We start from the raw sequence: 22,527 nt of genomic DNA on the forward strand, positions 1-22,527 counted from the left end.
TAGTGGGGATGTGATGTATTGGGCGGGAGGGGAAGGGGGAGCGTCTGTTACTGCAGGGGGGGGCATCCTGTTAAAAGGTATGCATAGCTACTAGGCACAAAGATTGCAATATCTACAGTACGTACAATGAGGGAATGAGGAATTATAGGGGGAAGAGGAAGGAGAGGAGCCCTCTGTTACAGCCATGAGATCTTCTAGTCCAAAGACAGACGCTACAAACAGTGTCAAAAGATACAATATCTAGACTAAGTTGTCTTCAGACTGTGGAGGTACAGCAGTCTCGAGTCTTGCTGGGTGCCATCGGTCCCCAGAGAGTCCTCATCTGAGGAGAAATTGTAGGGTTATGTGCCTCCGTCAGTTGAGGCTGCCATCGACCCAAGGCCAGCCGCCGCCTCCAGGGCTTTCTGTGGTCTATGATGATGGTTTGTTTTAGATTGGGAGACGGTCATTTGAGAGCACAGGAAGTAGTGGTCGATTTAGTCCTACTGGGCTGTCGTTGTCGGGCTGCATCCAGAAGGGAGAGTTCATTGAATGTTGGCACCACGCCCCTGTCCCATGTTAGCCAAACATCTACATTACCGGGACAGGGACACAATCTTGTATAATATAAGATTGATACAAACTTACAACTGTACTTACCTGTAACAAGGATCCTTTTGGTTCTAGAAATAAAGTAACAAAGTATATTTTTGCTGTATAAAAACAATTGGCCTGAAGTTATTCGTTGAGTGTATGCCTCATTTCATGACCTTGTGTGTAAAACAAATGCTTTGCACTAGGCTCTGATAAACCTAACTGCTCGACCACAATACCACAAAAGAGAGCATTAGTATTATCTACTCTAGCCTGTGTAAAGCCTCTGGGGATCCACTGGACTCTGTGAACACTATACCCTACTTAGATATAGTATGTACAGAGCCATATTCCTACAACAGTCATATCTTCCATGCGCAGTGGGGCAGCTTGCTGTGCAGCGTGCAAGATTGTGTCCCTGTCCCGGTAATGTAGATGTTTGGCTAACATGGGACAGGGGCGTGGCGCCGACATTCAGTGAACCCTCTCAAGGGTGTAGGAGGATGGGAGGCCTGTGAATGGCGTGAACATTTTAAACCAAGTCTTGAGGAATGATATAAGGTCCTGTCGTTCCACTCCCTCCGGGAGACCCTAAATGTGGATATTGTTTCTGCTGGGGCTGCACTCTGCGTTATAATCTTTGGGTCTCCTTGCGCTGCTCCCTCGTTCATTGGTCTCAGTTTGCCTCTTTTTGGTCTGTTACTTGATGCCCCAGTTCAGCCAAAGTCTTTTCCTCTTCAGTGACCCTGTCTACTAGTTTCCAATGGTCATCTCAGAGGAGACTTAATTCTGTAGCGAGTGACCCCAAGCGGGACTCTACTGACACTCTGGAGTGTTCAATAGCAGCTAAGTCCTGGTCCAGCTTGGCAGACATAGACAAGGATGCAGATGCCCCTGGCGCCATGGTGTCTGGCACTATGGTCGGAGTTGGGACCGCTGTTGATGGGGGAACTGGCCTGGCGGATCTCAACCAGCCCCTGATTGGTCGCAGAGGTGGTCCTCAAGGCGGGCCCGTTGAGCCAGATGAGCAGTGTACATGTGCCGTTTCGATGTCTGACCCCCAGTGGTCTCCGTCCTCTTCAGTAATAGCTGGTGTCTGTGACAGGGGCGGTCAGCAACCGCAGGCTCTGGCAGCGCAGTAATCGTGGCAAGCTCCATAGCAGCAAGGTAGGCCATGCCAGGTATCGCCAGTCAGCGAGGTCCCGCCGCGGTAACTGACACAAGAACTCAGCACTGCTGTGCTGGGGAGGGGTTCCTCTGTCATTTAGGGGCTACAGCCGGTTGTCGGGCTGATGGATGTCAGACCAGTTGCGCAAATTACTTAAAATTGGACGGGCTGCAGGATGGAGCAGGTCTAATTCTAGTCCCCTGTGTTGTGCGGCGTAGCCACAACCTCCTGACATTAGAATAGATACCAAACACAGCTGCATCATGCTCATCGATTGACGAGCTAATCGGGCTATGTAGTAGTTCCACCATCCACAGTCTCCATTATAGGCAATATTACAGGAGTTGTCTATTTACAGAAGCAGACCATGACAGTCGGAGACATGAGAGAACTTTATGTAGCAACCCCAACTCCTTAGCAGACTTACCAGTTATTGCAAAAATTTAATTGAGTCAGTAGACGAAAGTGAGTTAGTTGCCATGGCCCGGGCTGGACAGATAAGGGTCCCAGATGGATTTGAAGATATGTAGCTGGCCGTTAAGTTTATATATCAAATGTTCATGAGATGCTACCACTGCAATGGCCTTGCATCATTTCTCTGATGTCAGAGGCACAGATGATTTTCATTGGCGAAGAATGCATAGCTTTGCCATAGCCAAGGCTGTGGCCAACCAGTGTTGTTTATGACTGTCCATAGATGGAACTGCTTGGATATGGTGAAGTAAAGCCAGCTTAACCCAAAGGATGGGGGTCGAGATTGCTAGACCGAATTAGTGAGTCCAAAAACCCACCCCAATAAGCCTGAGTGAGGTCAGAGAATGTGAATGATGTTGCCCCCAGTTTTGTGACCTCTCCAGCAGACATCAGAAGGCGTCCGACCAGCATGAAACAGTTTGCATGTGTTTTATAGCGAACCATGATGGATTTTAAAGTAATCAATTTTTAATTTTGATTCACAAAGGTACTTGTCATGTGTGGCAAGGAGAGCTGTTAAATTTTGTCCATTGAGGCTCTGGGCAGATATAGACATCTGCGGGGTAGCAGGGCATGGGAGGTTGGTTTCGAATACAGGATGGTTATATAAAAAAAACATAAAGTCCTTTATTAAGATAACTTCTATACATTTCCCATTTCAGCAAACATATGTGTAGCTTTGAGTTTTGTATGTCACCTCTCTTTCCACAGAGAGCTACCATGATATAGCTTTGCAGTTGGTAGTATTGCAGGAAGTTGCCTTCCTGCAGTTGCAAATGTCCCTGTAGTTCATGGAAAGGCTTCAGTTGCCCCGCTGTCGGGACCTGTGAGAGCACAAGTATACCTTTCTGTTTCCACGTGGCCCAACTGAAGGGATGCTGTCTATTAGCAGCCCAGCGTTCTCTTAAATGGAAGCCTGGAGATGAAGAAGGCCATCTAAGTGGAGGAAGAGGTATGCCTTCCGTATTTGAATTGCAGCCCATAGAACAGGATTGACCAGGACCTGTTGGTGGAGGTGTTATAGGTAGAGCATTTGTTGGCCCATCACGAATTATCAAAAGGGTGTTTCAAGTGTCATACAGTCTGGTGTTTTGAGGTCTGGAACGTAGTAGTAGGACATTTGTTAGAGATGCTGTGTGTAGTAGTCACAGTTTAGGCATGGCCAGGTGAGCTTTGCCTGTCTACCAGATATAAGACTTGATCAATCAATCAATCAGGGATTTGTAAAGCACACTACTCACCCGTGAGGGTCTCAAGGCGCTGAGGAGGGGAGGGGGGAGAAGGTGGGAGGGGGGAGAAGGCAGGTGGGAGTTGCTGCTACTGCTCGAACAGCCAGGTCTTGAGAAGTTTCCTGAAGGTAAGGAGGTCTTTGGTCTGGCGCAGGTGGGTGGGAAGAGTGTTCCACGTTTTGGCGGCGAGGTGCGAGAATTTTCTACCGCCAGTTGTAGTTCTGCGGACGCGTGGGACGGTTGCGAGGGCCTTTGAGGTGATGGAGTAAGGTTTGCGGGACTGAAATTGGTAACATGCCCAGCAATAGTAATAGCGTGGGCCCACCACCATTTTGATCATTTATGCATGGCCCCAGAGTGACAATTGCAGATCGCTCCATTTCACAAAGTTCTGCTACATTTGTTCAAGCAACGGTAAAATGTTGGAGTGGACCATTGTATGAATTGAGGAGCAGAACAAAATGCTCAGGTACTTAATTTGAACAGGTTTCTAGGCAGAGCGGAAGGTCAGTAAAGAAGCTGTTCTTTTCTTGGTCACCATCAGGAGGGCCTACCTTTTTTTCCAGTAGACAACCTGAAAAAGTTGAAGATTCTTCTAAACCTGTATTTAAAGCTTGCACTGAAGGTTTGGGAGAAGAGAGATTCAGCCGGATGTCATCCACATATAGCATGAGTTTCAGATGATCAGCAACTATAGTGATGTCTCGTATCTGTTCAGAGCTGTGGATTGCCTTGGCCAGCAGCCCCAGTGCTAACAGGAAGCACAAGGGGGACAGTGCGCATCACTGACACATTCTGCGGAGGATGGAGGTAGTGTAAGAATGAACACTATTGCTGACCAAAGTGGCAGTCTGGGTGGTGTAGAGCCAAGAAGTCATTGCAATGAAGTTACATCCAATCCCCATGCGGCGTTGTACAGAATAAGTAGCCACACTCCACCCAGTCTAAAGCTTTTCCTGCATTGAGGGAGAGGGCCTCTTTCTCTTCTGCCATGGATCTGGAGAGCCATAGTAGGTGAAGCAGAGTGTGTGCCAAGAGGAGTGTCCTGGGACAAAGCACACCTACTTTTGCGTACCAAGTGGGGGAGTACTGCTTTCAGCTAGTTTTACTACACTTTAGAGAATATTATTTTAACGTTACTGTTGATCAGTGATATTGGTCAGTAACTGGTGCAGTGGAGGGGGGGCATTCTAGGTTTTAGCAGCATTGTTCTGTAGGTGTGCAGGAATTCCAGTTTCAGGCCACCCTCTGCCTCCACAAACAATTTGCCGAACAGGTGGATCAAGTGTTCCGCTGTTCTTTCTGAAAACTTGATAAGGAAGCCATTCTCCCCTGGTGCCTTTCCTGTAGGCATGCTTTTGATAGCATCTACAATTTCAGCATTCATAATGCTACCATCTAATTGTTCGTATATAGCCATAAGGAGGTCCGGGAGGGCAAAGCAGTTTATAAACTGATCCTCTGTAATAGTGGTAGATTGAGCTGAGATGTATAGACTGGTTCGATATGACTGAAACTCCTTGCTTATGTCCCCTATGTGAGTGATTGCTCCAGATCCATCATACATTACTGGTGTGGTCATCTGAACTTGTCTATCTGTAAATTGCTAAGCAAGGAGCCGTCCTGCTTTTTCGCCATGTTTATAGTTCCATTATCTAAGCTGATGTAGGCTTTACTTGCAGCCCAAAAAGTTTGGTGCTAGGTGACTGAGTGTTCATTAAGGGTGATAGAATTTTGGAGGAGCGCCTGCAGTTCCCTTTTCTTTGGTCTGGTTGCTGATAGTATTCAGAATTTGTTCTCCAGGATCGGTCGATTTTAGAATGAAGTTACAAGTCCAGCGACAATGAAATTGGGGCGTGTCCAGATAGTGCGCTCTCATAGATTGTGCAGTTCAGTATCTTAGGGAGAGCTGCCACCTTTACCAAGAAGTAGTCCATGTGTGATTCTGAGCAATGGCGGCATGAAAGGAACATATAATCAGTGTCTGTTGGATTGTGAAGGCGCCATGGGTCAACCAATGAGTCGTCCGTCATGAGGTCCTGTAATAGGCTTCTGTTGTGGGTGTTTTGGGGATCTTGAGCGGAGGAGCAGTCCAATAATGGGTCGATGTTTATGTTCTAGTCGCCCCTGAGACACCTTGATGAGGACCGAGCTTCTACAAGTGTTCCATGCAGGCAGACAAAAGAAGACATTTTTAGCTAGGTTGGAAGCATAAAATGAGTCCACTGTAAGAAGATGGATAGCATGGCAAGAATGTAGCAACCATGTGGATCTGCCCACAAGTGCATGACTCAGGCCAGCAAGTTGTTGTGGATCAGGATTGCCACTCCAGTTTTTCTGTAAGACACTGGGTCGTTGGCCGGTACATCTGGTTCCAGAGTAGTTCTGGATCCAAAAGGGATTTTCTCACCCAATCACTTTGCTGCTTGGCAGATTCCGCCTGGGAGTGATGTGTCTCCTGAATGAGCGCACTATCAAGTTTTTTAGACTTTAAGTAGTACATCACCTTTAGTCGCCGAACATAACTGGTGATGCTGTATTGTTTAAGGACCATATTGTCAAGGGTCTGGTCTGCGACATCTCAGCCAATAATTTGTTAAAGCAAAGAGGGGATGAAACGTTTCATGGTATGCGCTGCAGCCTGTATTAGCGAGCTGTACAGGTACTTGAAGGCAGCAGGGTACTCTCAGAGAGAAGAGTTCTGGCTTTCCTGCAACACATGTAATAGGTTCCTGTTGGTGCCATGGGATAATGGAACAGTGTTAAGGGTGGTGTTTATCATTAAAATTCTGGTTTCAGTGGTGAGCAGGATTTGCCCCCTTCCCGGGGGTGGCTTTCTCATAGCTGTAGCTGATATTGCCTAAATAGTCTTCATCCTCTTGAGGGGTCATGGAATTCTCTAATGCTTCAGTTGCACTTCAGGAGCACTGCATCTGGGGGGAGCAGGACATATAAGATTCGTCTTTGTTTGAGTGCTGGTTGGAGTACCAAGGACTTCTTCCATAGGATATTCATGGTGTGGGAAAAATCAGCAGAGAAAGCCATCTGAGTGCTTTGATAGATATACTGACCTTGAGACTTGGCCGCTGGCAAAATGAGATGGATGTGGGTATACTGCAGACGGTAGTCTATGATCAGCCTTGTTTGTGAGGACGGGTTGTTCATTTCACAGCAAAGCCTGTGTCTTTGCTGTATATCCAACGGGAGTCTGAAGGCGAGGCCCAGTAGGTGGGGAGAAAGGATTCCAATACTGGCTAAGGTTGTTCTCCTCCTCAAGTTCTGCCACTCCATTAATTCAGATGTTCCGCCTGCTCTGGTCCTCAAGATTTGAAAGAGTTTCTGCAGGACCATCAATTCCGACCCTCAGTCTTGTCCTGTAGCTGCTTGTTGTTGTTCCAGTTTAGCAAGCCGTTGTTCCATGCTACCAAGGTGCAATTGGAGCGTAGACATCTCTGAGCACAAGAAGTTCCGCTGCCGCTTCTGAAGATAAGCTCTCAAGCATCCCCAGAGTAGATTTGATATCCTTAAGCTCCTTCACCAAGGCATTGAAGGAAGAGGATTCCATAGTTACGTGTGGCATGGCGGTCACCGGGTTATTGTGCCCCTGATAGCTTCTGAGAATGTTAGTTGGCGCGTAACCTACTTGCTTTGCAATGATTGGAAGGTAAGGGCAAAATGAAATCTAGTTGTGCAGGCTGCGCTCGTTAAGAGTCCAGTAAATTTTAGGTGCTTAAGGGGTCCAGGTTGGCCCTTCCAGTCAAAGGCTATGGGGACCAAGAGCGAGCAGTATAATCATCAAAGAAGCTTGCCTTGCTCAAAGATGGCCACCGTGTGATGGGACTAAAGGTGAGTAATAGTGCTGTTTGAGGCTCTAACCTCATCTCAACATGGCCAACAATGTAGAGAAGAGGGGCAGCCCTATCCAAGATGGCAGTTCAGGAACCAGGCCCAGAGGGCAAGGGAGTCATGGCTGCAAGAGAAAGGTAATGTCCTGGGTGTTTAGCCAGCGTTTGAAAGGGAGAATGTCTCCCTTGGGATTTCAAGGCGGACCCCGGAACAGGACAGGTTTGACCACCAAGTCGGCTTGCCAGGTTAATCCTCACAGGATGGTCTCGCTAGTGGTCTGTTATGGTGGTGGCTTACTGGGGCATGAGCACCTCCGAGCCTCTCCGCCTTTTGTTTCTGGGTTTGTGCGTTCTGTCTGGGGTGGTAGAAGGTCGTGGCTCACGCAGACGGCGCCAGGGCTCTCCCATAGGCCAAGAGCTCCCAGGGACAGGGGCAGAAAACCAGAGTACCTTACTTGCCCGACAGATGGATGGTAGCTGGAGAGTATTGGTGCAGTCGGTGATGCAGCAAAATCAAGTCATGGCAAGATGTTCTGTGAATTTTGCAGGGCGGCCCCTGGGAGCTGACCAAGAGCGGGACATCATTGTTTGGGATAGGCTCCACCCTCACGGACCAGTTTTCACTGTAATCGTTGCATGCTACAGATTAGGTGGGACCTGCTGCTGAGAGAAGGGGCGACTGAGGGCTACCGTTTGGAAGCTGTGTGTCTTTACATCGATTGGAAGGTAAGGGCAAAATGGAATCTGAATTTGCAGGCTGTGCTCGTTAAAAGTCCAGTAAATATTAGGTGCTTAAGGGGTCCAGGTTGGGCCTCTCAGTCACAGGTGATGGGGACCAAAAGCGGGCAGTATAATCATCAAAGAAACTTGCCTTGCCCAAAGATGACCACCGTTTGAAGGGACTAAAGGTGAGTAATAGTGCTGTTTAAGGCTCTCGCCTCATCTCAACATGGCCTTCTTGGTAGAGAAGAGGGGCAGCCCAATCCCAGATGGCAGTTCAGGAGCCAGGCCCATAGTGCAAGGGCGTTATGGCTGCAAGAGAAAGGTAATGTCCGGATGTTTAGCTAGCGTTGAAGGGGAGAATGACTCACTTGGGATTTCAAGGCAGACCCCCGAAGAGGACAGGTTTGGCCACCAAGTCTGCCTGCCAGGTTAATCCGCACAGGATGGTCTCGCAAGTGGTCCGCTACGGAGGTGGCTTACTGGGACATGAGCACTACATCAGCACCTCAGAGCCTGTCTGCCTTTTGTTCCTGGGTTTGCGCGTTCTGTCTGGGGGTGGTAGAAGGTCGTGGCTCACGCAGGCCACGCCGACGGGGTCCAGGGTTCTCCCATAGGCCAAGAGCTTGTGGGGGTGGAGACAGGGGCAGAAAACCAGAGTACCTTGCGTACCCGACAGATGGATGGTAGCTGGAGAGTACTGGTGCCGTCACTGATGTAACAAAATCAAGTAATGGCAAGAAGTTCTGTGAAATTTGCAGGGCGGCCCGTGGGAGCTGACCAAGAGTGAGACGTCATCGTTTGGGGTAGTTTCTGCCTTCACACCCCTGTTTTCACTGTTAATGTTGCATGCTACAGAGGAGGCGGAACCTGCTGCTGAGAGAAGGGGGTGACTGAGGGCTAAGAATTGGGAACCAAGTGCCTAGAAATGGCCTGGCCCAGCCCAGTGAAGCCGCAGTCACGGCCGTTGAGGCCTGTCGGAAGGTCTCAACCACAGAGGCAGGGTTGCCGCTCTCAGCAGCTTTGCAGCCTTTTCTGGTTTTGGAGACAGGCGTCAGCCACCCCGCTTGAGCCTTGTTAGGGTTGGTTTAGCACTTACCAGCTTTGGCACGCCTCAGTACTCCCCCTGCTTATTGCGCAGCATAGGTAGGGGGAGGCAGAAACGGCGAAGGGTGTCTGGAGGACTGACCCACGCGGAGCAACAAGACAGGGCAAAGGCTGGATGGAGAGTGGCAGCCTGAGGTGGTGCAGTGGGACAAATCCCACTGCACTTGGCTGAGCCCAGAGTCTGCTGAAGTGGGCTGGGCAGGCTGGTTACAGCTTGCGGCCAGAAAAGCTCTCCCACCGCGTAGAGAAAGGCAGCCACACAGCCTTAGCTAGAGCCACCTGGTCCTTTTTCGTCTGAACTCTTCTCTTGCCTCCTAGCTTCTTAGCCTTCAGGCTGTAGTTCACCCACCACCCACTGCTGAAATCAAGCATTTTTTAGTGGGTTGACACAACCCAGGGGGGTAGTGTGACGATGCTAGGGAAGAGTCACATCCCCCCTGAGGGAGATCAACAGCGGAGCAACTGGCCTAAACATGAAAGACTGATCAAGCGAGCGAAACATTAAGCCATCAGTCACTAGCTACTCCTCTCCAATCCCCATCAGTCCTTGATATCATCATCAGTCATTTAATAACCGAGCCGCACAGACTTACGGGTGCAAGTTTGCATTGCTGGTAAGTGCAGGGCCCCTTCAGGTTTCAAAACATTTTTTATAACCTCTTCCAAGTGTCCACCAGGGAACCCTCTACGCTTTTATTCTTCATAATTGCACCTCTCCGCGATTGGGTTCCCCTACAGGCCTCGGGAAAACTTCAGACCAAGGCAGTGAGGTCGCGGAGAGTCAGAGGAGTGATCCCTAGGAGGCGTGTAAGGAAAGGATGCAACTGATCAAATGCCCAACCTGGGCACCTACAAACCACAAAGGAGCCACTTCTTGCCATAACTGACATAGAATTAATGGATCAGCGTGGAAGTGGTGTAGATGTTCCTTACAATGCGAATACGAGGTCTCTCATCGCAAAAGCTTTATCCCGCATCTTTCAGCCAAAAATATATACCAAGTATATATCCTTCCTGAAGGATGCAGGCTCTGCCTTCTTTTCCAGCAACGAAGGGCTTACCGGTCTGATTACACCACTGCTACCAGAGGTGGTAGCTAACTCTACTCGAAGTCCCTCAGGTAATTCAGCCACTATGAGTCCCTTTGAAGTCCAAACACAATCCTCATGTGGCAGGTTACTGGCGGGAGAGGGGGCTCCCGTGTGCAAATAGCTCATAGGTTAACATGGGGGCTACCTTTAAATCTGATTAAAGTGTAGATTCCCTTTAGTTTGGGGTCTCTGAGCTCACAATTTAAAAATACATATTTTAGTAAAGTTGATTTTAAAATTGTGTGTTTGAAAATGCCACTTTTAGAAAGTGAGCATTTTCTTGCTTATACTATTTCTGTGACTCTGCCTGTTTGTGGATTCCCTGTCTGAGTCAGTTTAACAGTTGGGCTGGTTGCACCTCACACTAGACAGTGACACAAAGGGAGCTGGGGTGTAGTCTGCATTTCCTGATGAGCCATCTGTGCTAGAAGGGAGAGGAGGAGTGGTCACTTACATCTGAAAGGGCTGTGCCTGTCCTCACACAATGCAGTCTCCAACCCCCTGCTGTACGTCTGAGGCCAGGCCTGGGCAAAGCAGGATCTTGTGAACAACAAAGACAGAAAGGGGTATAAGTAGTGGACCCAAAACCCAGATTTTCAGATTACTTCGAGAACCAAGAGGAACCTCTGCCAAGGAAAATAGCTGAGGCGAAGTGCTGCCCCTGCCTGTGACTGTGCTTTGCTGGGCTATCCTGCAGTTGCTGCTTCTGCCTGTGAAAGGGGACAAAGACTGGACTTTGTGGTATATTCCTGCTTGAGACGTTTCTCCAAGGGCTTGGACTGAGCTTCCCTCCTGTTTTGAAGTCTGAGGGCGATCAGAGACTTCCTCTGCCAGCACCTGGACTCTCTGCTGAGACTCCTGCCCTGCCAAGTGGTGCCCTATCCATTCCCTGGGCCCTTGAAAGGTGAAGCTGGTAGACCAAGGACTGAAATCCACGCACAGGAAGCTGTGCAGAGAAACGTTTGATGCACCACCTGCAACGCGGTTGTAAAAACAACACGCCACCTGCCTCGCGGCTGAAATTGACGCACTGCCTGCATGGCGGCTGGGAAATCGCCGAATTACCTGCATCGCGCCCGGAGAAACGACGCGACACCCGCTTGTGGCTGCTGAAAACAATGCAAAACCCATGCAGTGTGGTTTTTCATCACTGTGCGGCCGGTTTTCACACGCATCATCGATGGGCGTCAAAATCATCGTGAACCTGCGCAGATCCGATGTGCCCCGTCCAGAAATCTATGCATCACTGTTGCGGGAGAGAAAAATGACGCATCACCTACCCGACCAGAGAAGAAATGACGCACGGCCTCACTGGCGAATAAGGAATAAACGCATTGCTGACTTTTCCAATGCATTCTTGCCCGTGCAACTTTATTTTTGATGCAAACCAGGTTCTTTGTCTACCTGCAATGTTTCCATTGTTTTCTATGGAGTAAGAATCAATTCTTTTGAAAATTCATATCTTGATGTGTGTATGTTGGATTTTTGTTGTTTTTGGTATTGTTTGATTTAGATAAATATTGGCTAATTTTCTAAACTGGTGGGGTGTCCATTTTGTAGTGTTTTCACTGTATTATTGTGTGTTGTGGTACAAATACTTGCCTTTTAGGTAAGTCTGACTGCTTGTGCCAAGCTACCAAGCGGGTAAGCAGGGGTTGTCTTAGGAGTGTAACTCCCTTACCCTGACTAGAGTGAGAGTCCCTGCTTGGGCAGAGTGCAAACTGACTACCAACCAGAGACCCCATTTCTAACACTATACATGTCAGTAACCCACTCAGTTTGCACTTTATAGAATTGTTTGTTCTTTAGCTACTCAGGAATGTGTTATGGTTATTCAAATCTGTTTACAGTGGGCATAATAACTCGATTAAGACGCCACTTCTTTTAAATTTGCGTATATTTTTCGCTCTTTTTATTGTCATTTTTTAATTTTTTGCAAGGGTTTTAAGTAACGGAGCAAAATACATAAACTTGAAACTGTTAAGAAATATAAATGTGCATTTGCACATGAACTACAACAATACACCCGCAGACTATGTACTTTGTGGACAATTTGTCTCGGGCAGACATAAACCTGGAGATGCAAAGAAAGCAGTAATTTGCTCCTGCATCTGCATATAATGTTTGTAAATTGCAAAAAAATATTTAAACTTTGTAAATTGTAGCTGTAGAAAGGCATTAGTTTACTCATCTCTGGTGAATCACCCACATATATATTATTTTATTTTTATTTCATTTCTTTTTTCAACAGCTCTGAATGTGTAGGTTTTCGATGTTGGTTTTCAGAAGGAGCGTTTATATTGCTTGCACTCCACTGCATTCATAATCAGGGCCTTGGGGCCTAAATTAGAATTTGGCTGACGGGTACTCCATCTTTTAATGCACTGGTAAGAAGGCGGACGTGGTATCCATCACGTCTTGACAGAGTGCCCTTTTCCCAAGCTCTAATTCAGGCCTTTAGTCTCTTAAGGTGGGAGATATGACTTTGCCTGGTGGAAAAAAAAGCTACTTTATTGATAAAATTTCCTTTACCAGTACGTCAGTCGAAACATTGCATTTTGCATCTTTTGAACAGTCGTTTTTGTACACGTCACCCACCAGTTATGACTACAGATTTGGGCGTCAAAACACACTTCATTACATTAAGGGTTTTAATAGCAGATGTTATTTGGCTAACATTACAAAGTGAAGCTCTGCCACTCAGTGTTTCAGTAAAATGTATGGGCTTGCTGCTTCATTGAAGACGGTTTATAAGTGCATATGCGCTCATTAACAAAATATATATTTTATTCCCAACATTTGTTTTCTCTTCTTAATTTGCAGTGGCCCAGAACATCATTAAAAAGCAAAGACACAATGTAAACCTTGACACTGAAACAGTAGAAGCAAAATCGACGCCTGTTCCACTGGAAGTAGGATTGAAATTTGAGGTAATTTATATCTAACTAGCATTTATGTCTAATGTACTATTGGTGATATTTAGGCTTGACTCCTAGATTTTTTTTTCTTAATCTAAGAAATATTTTATTGACAAAAACAAAGTAGGGCCGGTATGTTACCTGAAAAATGATTAAAACAACTAAGTGTGCAGCTGCATTTCCTTGAGAATGAGTAATCAAATAAAAAAGTGTCTTTAGACACTGGCAAGTTGGGTGAGTCCCTTTTATTTGCACCATGGTTTTCCATGCACCTTCCAACCATCCTTACATGGTGAATAATATAATGGAACTTATATGGCCTGCTCCTATCTTGTGCAGTGCCTTTATTGTGCTTCACTCTCCATCCTGATTCAGACTGGGTAACATTGAAGCCGAGAGGATGAATATTGCCACCATAGCATAGTAGTCCAGGTTTCAACAAAAAAAACAAGCATTTGCAATGCAATGGGTCTCGCATTAACACGAGTTAGAGTTACTAGGGTTGTAAACTCCTAACCGACTTTTCTTGCCACATAAATTGAAATTGAAAATTAAAACTTTTTCACATAAGCGAGCCCACGGCCGTCATAAGCATGAAGGAGAGACACATAAGGAAAAAGAAGTTCGCTCGCAGTCAAATGTATTGACAAAAGTGCAATTAGCCATGTAACATGGTCGATGTCTAAGGCGGTAACCAAACCGCCCAAAAGAGGGACAAACGTATAGCACTTACCAATGATAACAAAGGATTTTTGAGGGGCAAGCCCATGAACGAGCGATAGCGATAGGCTTGAGGTGGGCATGGTTAAAAGCCCACATGGATACCAAGGCGTCAGACAAGCAGCGCTTGCTTGCTGCTGTGCTCAACCTAATGACAAAATAATGAATTGATACTGTCACAAAATGTGTCAGAGCTTTACATTTTCTTGCCGCATAATTTAGATAAACCTTCCACATAATCTTTTCCTCCCTTGCTACAAAATTCCAGCTGCCCTCACATGCTAAATGTAGGCACTTAAGCAGACAGCACAGTTACATCCGAACCGCAGGCTCCAACATGCTAAACACAGATATTCAAGCAGACAGTACAGTGACATCAGTACCACAGGCCCTCATGTGCTAAACACAGACACTTAAGCAGAGAGTATAGTTGCATCAGTACAGCTGGTCTTGTGCTAAACACAGAAAACAAATGAATTACATGTGACAGAGAGGATATGAAGAGATGAGAGGCCCCTATGGTTTTACTTCCTTTACTCACCACATGTTTATGTCAAAAAGCTTTCTCAGATTTTATGTACCTAAAAAATAAAAAGTGAAATCTCTTGGAAAATGTAGAATCAGATCTGAGAATTCAGCTTTCCTAAATAAAACCAAACATTGAAAAATTAGTAGCCGAGTTGCAGCGCCAACCATCCCATTAAAATGTTTAGATTTTTGCATATTTTTTGCAATATAAAATAATTAGATCTTTAGTAATTTAAGCATTTGCTTGGCGTGTGCTTGTTTGTATATTTTTTGTGAATTACTGTTTTAATGTTTGAAACTTAAGTTGTATAAGTTGCTTAGGGGTCCCCAGCTTTCAGTAGTGATTCAGTGCGGGTCCTCAGGAGTCAAAAGGTTGGGAACCACTGCACTACAGAATTGAAAAACAAGCAGAATCAGTCAAAAACTTGGAGATGTGATCACACCAAAAGGCGCCCTTTTCCTACAGGAAGGATACCTTTTGAGACTCCATTGTAGGGGGGTAGTGCAATTGAGTGGCTTTGGTAGGTTAGCCCATTGAAATCAAAGGTGATGAAAATGTTTTGGGAGGGTGAAGAATGCTTTCAGGATAGGTGATTTAATTCAAGAGTACAGGAGACGTTTTGTGGGTTTAAAGGTTGATGATTAGTCTATGTACGTATAGACCCTCCAAATGAGGAATATGGAATATTTCAAACCTACCAACAGGGTAGAGAGCAGGAAACGTTTTGGTAGGCTTGTCAGTTTGTTTCCAGAAAAACTTTCCATCACATCGATATAAACAGAGATTCATCATACAAACATATGCCATGATGTTTCCAGATGTTGCTGATGGAATCTTGTTGTCTTGTGAGGATGGTGATGAGCACCAAGTCATGTATGTACTCTCCCCTTTTATGTACAATAAGCCATTGTACCACCCTTGCTACAAAGGCCACTGTCACACATCCCATTTATTTGCTGTCAGTAAACATTTAATTTTTAAGAAATGCGCTTCAAAAGCTTGTCATTACAGGCTGTAAGAACCACTGGCAAACCCTGTAATAGAGTCGACAACACTGAATGGAAAAGCCAGTGCAGAGAGCTGCCAGTGTTTGGGATGTCTTGAAAGTCAGTATTAACGTCTAAGAGGAACCAACTCATTAATCATTGTCCTAATAAACCTCATTGTGACATGCGAGGCACTGGCACTTGCTATCTTTTCATGCACTCACACTGTTTTTCAATCTATGCACTCACTCATCCACTCATCCATTCATTCATCCATGCACTCAACAACTCATCCATCCAAGCACTCACACATTCACCCATTCTTCCATCCATGAACTTATTTAGCATCCATTCATTCAACCACTGACCTATTCTCATTCACCTAGGCACCAATCCAAGAAACGGATCCAAAAACAAGACAATTAATGAACAACTTTCATTGAAAAACGAGCCGGATCAATTAGCTTTCTCAATGCTTGTTTACTGTGTCTGTTTCCATTACAGAATGTGATCATTCATAGGTAAATCGGGTCAACCTGCTCCAAAAGGAATGCTCTAGCCCAAGTATGTCACCTCGCCTCACATGCAAGGAAGAGGGCGAGAGAGGCCGAGGGGGAAAGGGAGAGAGAGGAGGAGGGTCAACAGAGAAAAGGACCGGCCAGTTCCCATATGCGGATAATTTGTAATTTCTCAATATTAAATAAAACGAGTTAGAGCTATTAACATAGTAAACTGCTAACCAGACTTTTCTTGCCTCATAAACTGAAATTTAGAAGTAAAACAGTTTCACATAAGTGAGCCAAAGGCCGCCATAAGCTTGAAGGAGACACACAAAAGGAAACAGAAGTTCGCTCGCAGTCAAACGTATCGGCAAAAGTGCAATTATCCATGTAACCAGCAAAAGTGCAATTATCACATGTAACAGTCAAAAGTGCAATTATCCATGTAACAGGGTCGCTGTCATGCAAAGCGCTCGACTAGTGCCCCGTGAGATCGTGCCGCGTAGGAAACAAAAAGAAAAAGTAGCCCAGAAGCCATACGGAAAACACAGAGCCTTGTATGTTTTCAGTAGTTTACCAGTGCTCTCGATTAGGGATAGACACCGGAAAAGTAATGTCATATGCATGCCGTTCACTAATGAAATCAAGAGAATTTAAAAAGGCAAGCCCACAAACCAACCAAACTGATGTGCATGACATGGACGTGTTTAAAAGCCCGCAGAGAGATTACAACAGGGGCCAGAGCACATGAGCGATTGACCCTAGAAAGCAGGAGTGAGGGTGTGTACAACCATTAATATATATATCTAACCCTGTGTACAATTTTGTGGACAGGTAAAGCCTCCCGTAAGACATGCAACCGGTATAAGAAATAGACTTACCTGATACACCAGAGTGATTACAGTTGTATCAGGAGCAGAGGTTCATCAAGGCACATTTCAAAATTTATGTTTACATATTAAGCAGCCACAGGTTTGCTTGTAGCTGTAACTGCTACCACAGTGTATTGATAAACATTTATATCATTATTGAATATTTTATTACAGAAACTGCTGTATTGTATGATACAGACCGTTCTTGGAGTTTTGTATTAATTAACATATTTATTAATACAGTGTTGTACCATTTGAATCTATAAGCTGACATGTGGCTGTTTAATAACTACAGGCATATTTTGAAACCACTCTACAAGGAACCATTGTTGCTGATATAATAATTAGACACGTAAGAGGATCTACTGGTTAAAAACAGATTTAGAAGTTGTGAAAACTGTTAAGGCATACCATAATGGTTAAACAAGCATGGGTATTTTAATGGGACAGCTCAGGCACTAGTGAGATTGCCGGTACCCATCTAAGAGTATTCTGCAGTTGAGGTCTTGAGTTTCTGGCGATTTCTGGTTGTATCTTGAAAAGAGGAACGTGAGGGCCTGTGACAGCCTGGTGGAGTAGTGCAGGAGGCTATGATGGAAACCTAACAAAGTAACTGTGGTCCACAGGAAGGGCTTCAGAGTGTTGTGTTGATGGGTGTTTTGTGTGTGATCTACCATTGATAAGCACAACAGTGTTGCTGCTGTTTGCCAGATTGAAGATGAAAGTCGGAGCAAAGCATGTGACTGAAAAGCCATCTGTAGGGGTGATAGATTTGCGCCTGAGGGGCAGGTATTAGTAAATAGTCTTTGCAGATTCATGCATTCAGCTGGATTGCTATACTTGACCAGGACTAGGGTGATGGTGATGGGAGCAACCTTTGACCCTGCTTCTGCAGGCAGGTCGCTCCCCGCTCCGCCATCCGCGCCACCTCCACTCCGTATCTATTCTCCTCCTTTTCCCCGCCACTGCATCCCTGCGGCCCCTCCCGCCTCCTCCCTCCTCACCGTCTCTTTTCTCCTCCTTTTCCCCGCTGTGCGTCCCTGCGGCCCCTCCCGCCTCCCCCCTCCTCACCATCTCTCTCTGCTTGTTTGTCCCCGCCGCTGCGTCCCTGCGGCCCCACCCCCCCAGCCCTCTCATTCGTCAAGCCCTCCCTCCTCCCAGCTGCAACTCCCACCCTCCCCTCCTCTTATGGCAGGCGCGCCAATGGCAAGCCCGTCCGCGCCTAGCGCCAGTCCCCCTGGCCCTCTCAGACACTCCTACTCCCCCCTCACCCTCCACTCTCTCAACCCAGGCCCCCGCCCCTCATGCACCCCATCTAGCCCCACACACACTCATGGCCCCTTCACCTGTCACTTCTCCTGCTCCTCATCCCTCAAACCACACACCAACCATAGTGACCCCACCTTCAACAAACACAACACCCCCAACTCAAGACTCACCCGCCCTACCCCCACCAACCAACCCCGCCACACACCAGCCCACAACCAGAACACACCCCGCAACAACACCCTCACGCACCACACCGCCACCCACCACAACCACCTCAACTGCCTGCTCCTCAACATCCGCTCCCTTCACAAACATGCCATAGAACTCTGGGACCTCATCACATCACACTCACCTGACATCGCCTTCCTCACGGAAACCTGGACCAACCCCTCCTCAGGACCCGACATAGCCATCGCCACCCCCAAGGGATACAAACTCCAACGTTAAAGACCGCCTCAACAGGCCAGGCGGTGGCATCGCCATCCTACACAGAGACACCATCAAAGTCACCACCAGCTCCCAAGACACTACTGACAACACTGAACACATGAACTTCCTAATCCACATTAACAACAACTCCACCCTCAGAGGTACACTAATCTACAGACCACCAGGACTACGCCCTGCCTTCTGCGACACTATCACCGACAGCATCAGCTCGCACACCCTCACCTCCACAGACTACATCCTCCTCGGTGACTTCAACTTTCACTTAGAAAACCTACAAGACCACAACACTACCTCCCTCATAGACAACCTCACCAACCTCGGACTCAAACAACTGGTCACCGCACCCACCCACCCACTCAGCAGGACACACGCTCGACGCAATTTTCACCGCAAGCCTACACCCACACCACCGAACTCTGGACTGACCACCACTGCGTCCACTTCTCCTTCACCAAACCCCCCACACGCTACCATCAACACACCACACCCTACCGCATGTGGGACAAGATCCCCACAGAACGACTAAACTCCCAATTGGCCCATAACCCCCCCCACACCAACGACCCCAACACAGGAGCACACAACCTCTCAAAATGGATCACTACCTGCGCAGACACACTAGCCCCCCTCAGAAAACACATCGCCACCCGCAACATCAAGAACGCCCCATGGTTCACCCCTGAACTCCAAGACTCCAAGCGCAAATGCCGCCAAGCGGAGAAAATATGGTGACTAGAACCTTCCACAACCAACTTCTCCACCCTCAAAACCACCATTCGCACCCATCACCAACTCATACGCACCGCCAAAAGAGATCACTACAAGACACGCCTTGACAACAACTCTCTAAACAGCAAAGAACTCTTCACCATCATCAATGAACTTGCCAAACCCAAAGCCAGCAACATAGACCCCACACACACAAACACACACAGCCCCTATGTGACGCCCTATCCAACCACTTCCTCCACAAAATCCTGGACATCCACAACAGCTTCATACCACACACACCCACCACACACACCCCTCACTCACCCAACCCCCACTCATGACCCCCCCCCACCACACTCTCCACCTGGACCCCCACCACACACGAAGAAACCGAAAAAAACATGAACTCCATCCACTCCGGTTCCCCCTCCAACCCCTGCCCACATCGCATCTACAACAAATCCAGCCCAACCATCGCCCTCATACTCTACAACATAATCAACTCCTCTTTCGACTCCACCACCTACCCAGACCCCTGGAAGCACGCGGAAATCACTGCTCTCCTAAAAAAAAAACAAGCCGACCTGGAGATCCTCTCCAACTACCGCCCCAACTCCCTCCTCCCTTTCCCCGCCAAGGTTGCAGAGAAATTAGTCAACGCCCGCCTATCCCACTTCCTCGAAGCAAACAACACTCTTGACCCCTCACAATCCGGGTTCCGCAAGAACCACAGCACGGAAACCGCCCTCATTGCATGCACTGACGACATCAGGACCAAAGTCGACAAAGGCACTCATCCTCCTAGACCTCTACGCAGCCTTTGACACCGTCTGCCACCACACACTCCGCACACGCCTCCACAACATAGGAATTCACCACAAAGCCTTAGACTGGCTCACCTCCTTCCTCACCGACCGGACCCAGAGAGTCCGCCTTCCACCCTTCCACTCCAACACTACCAAGATCACCTGCGGAGTCCCCCAAGGGTCCTCCCTCAGCCCCACACTCTTCAACATCTACATGATCCCCCTAGCCAACATCCTCCGAGCACATGGAATCACTATCCTCTCCTATGCAGATGACACCCAACTCATCCTCTTCCTCACCCGCAACCCCACCACCGCCAAAACCAACCTACACACTGCTCTCCTAGACACTGCCAACTGGATGACCACTAACCACCTCAAGCTCAACTCAAACAAAACCGAGATCATCATCTTCGTCCCCAACAAAACCACATGGGACGACTCCTGGTGGCCCACCTCCCTAGGCCCCGCACCCACCCCCGCAAACCACGCACGCGGCCTCGGCATCATCCTAGACCCCTTCCTCTCCATGACACAGCAAATCAATGCCCTAACCTCCTCCTGCTTCCACACACTCCGCTCTCTAAAAAAAAAATCCTTCAAATGGATTCCCCCAGAAACCAGGAAGACAGTCACCCACGCACTCATCAGCAGCAGACTGGACTACGGCAATGCCCTCTATGCCGGCACTACACTCAAACTCAGACGCAAACTCCAGAGAATCCAGAACACAGCCGCACGCCTCGTCCTTGGCCTCCCCCGCACAAACGAATCTCACCACAACTCAAATCCCTTCACTGGCTCCCCATAGACAAGAGAATCACATTCAAGATCCTCATCCATGCACACAAATCCCTTCACAACACCGGCCCAACCTACCTCAATGAAAGAGTGAACTTCCACACTCCCACACGCAACCTCCGATCAGCTGACCTCGCCCTAGCCACAGTCCCCCGCATCCAACGCACCACCACAGGAGGCAGGTCCTTCTCTTACCTCGCCCCCAAAACCTGGAACTCCCTCCCCACCGACCTTCGCAAAACCAAAGACCTCCTGGTCTTCAGAAAGAACCTCAAAACATGGTTGTTTGATCAGTGACCCTCCCGCCCCCCCCCCCCAGTGCCTTGAGACCCTCACGGGTGAGTAGCGCGCTCTACAAATATTTTTGATTGATGGTTTCCTTCGTAATGGGAAAGATAAAAAATCTAATACAAACAGTAAGTGACATGCCTGCTCACACAATCACACACATCTCAATTTACGCAATTCATTAAATAATACACTAGATACTACCCTTGAATATTTTACAGCTGGGTGCAGAGTATGGCTGGCACCAGGCCCATTGTACCTAATTGTTGCAGGCCATTGTATGAAGCATGTGCATATGCATGCAAAGTCTGATTTTCAAGTCACCAAGGGCACAGGTAGACCTTCTCGTGGAGTGAGGGATAGAGGGCAGGCCACAAAGGAATCTTTACTCCACCTGCCCTGCCACAGCCTAGGGAGCACAAAGACTTGCATCCCTTTGATAAAGGCAAACTAGGCTGGTAGGGGGAATTGCATTCACTCCAGTGTAAGGGGCTTCACCAGCCAGTGTGGCGGCTGGGAGGCCAGGCCTCCATTACCATCTTGGTTCTGGCCATACTGAGTGGAGTTCTTCCGAAAGTGGGCCTCTCCAGTACAAGATATGCTGAAGAGAATGCCTTAGGAATAGGTTGAGTTCCAATCACCTTGCATCAAAGAAGGGACCGAGTTCAGCATAGAAATGTAAGTATTTCAGATACAGAGCGGTCTTGGAGTTAACCCTCCCTTTACTCATCTTGTTTTTAACATCTCAAGGACATTCCACACCGATGGAGATGGTAATTCCTGTTATAACGTTGGTACCCATTGGACTGAGTAGTCTTTTATCCCCAGGGATTGTGCCAAAGTACTGATAAATACCCTGATGAATAGGAGGGTGTAGGGAGTTCTTTTGTGAGCCAGACATGCTCACTTGGTGGTATGCTCTGAATGCAGAAGCCATGTTGCTGCTTTGTGCTTCTGATCTTCTGGCTCACCCTTTGAGCTGCTGCCAGATACCAGACTACTCCTTGGGTGGACCTAGATCCTCGCTGACCTACTCTGTTATAATTGACACTGCACCTAGTTGTGCTTTGAAGCCCAGGAGCAGGCCTGCTTGCGCCTCCAGCCTCTGCTGCACCTTTGGCCTTACATTTCAGCCACCAGCTTGCTGATTCTACAGCAAGAGAGTGTATAAGAACTGTATTTTTGGAGCATTTGTGCTAAAGCAAGTCCATGAAGAAAGCTCATAACTCACTAAGAGTGGATGACACCATCCAACCTACGAGGGACTCCAAATCCTTAAGACACTAATAAAATATTTCTGATTAACTTTAACATTTGGAATCATTACTGCACCCACACTTCCATAGCTGCTTTTCTGACAAGTATTCTTGCAATAGAAGCACTAACTGGTTGCCTACCGGTCATACCAACGTCATTGGCCCTCAACCTTTCAACTTTTACCTACTAGGAGTTAGGGCTGTGGCTGCCACT

General features: G+C 47.4%; 1 protein-coding gene across 1 annotated transcript in view; it reads left to right on the forward strand.

Moving 5' to 3' along the window:
- The window catches only part of NMI (N-myc and STAT interactor), a 123,184-nt gene that overhangs the window by 70,723 nt on the left and 29,934 nt on the right, over window positions 1–22,527 (forward strand). Inside the window, exon 6 of the mRNA XM_069225215.1 lies at window positions 13,031–13,137. Coding sequence (XP_069081316.1) covers window positions 13,031–13,137 — 107 coding nt within the window. The remainder of the gene's footprint in view (window positions 1–13,030; window positions 13,138–22,527) is intronic.

Source organism: Pleurodeles waltl, chromosome 3_1, assembly GCF_031143425.1.
Source record: "Pleurodeles waltl isolate 20211129_DDA chromosome 3_1, aPleWal1.hap1.20221129, whole genome shotgun sequence".
Taxonomy (NCBI): Eukaryota; Metazoa; Chordata; class Amphibia; order Caudata; family Salamandridae; genus Pleurodeles; species Pleurodeles waltl.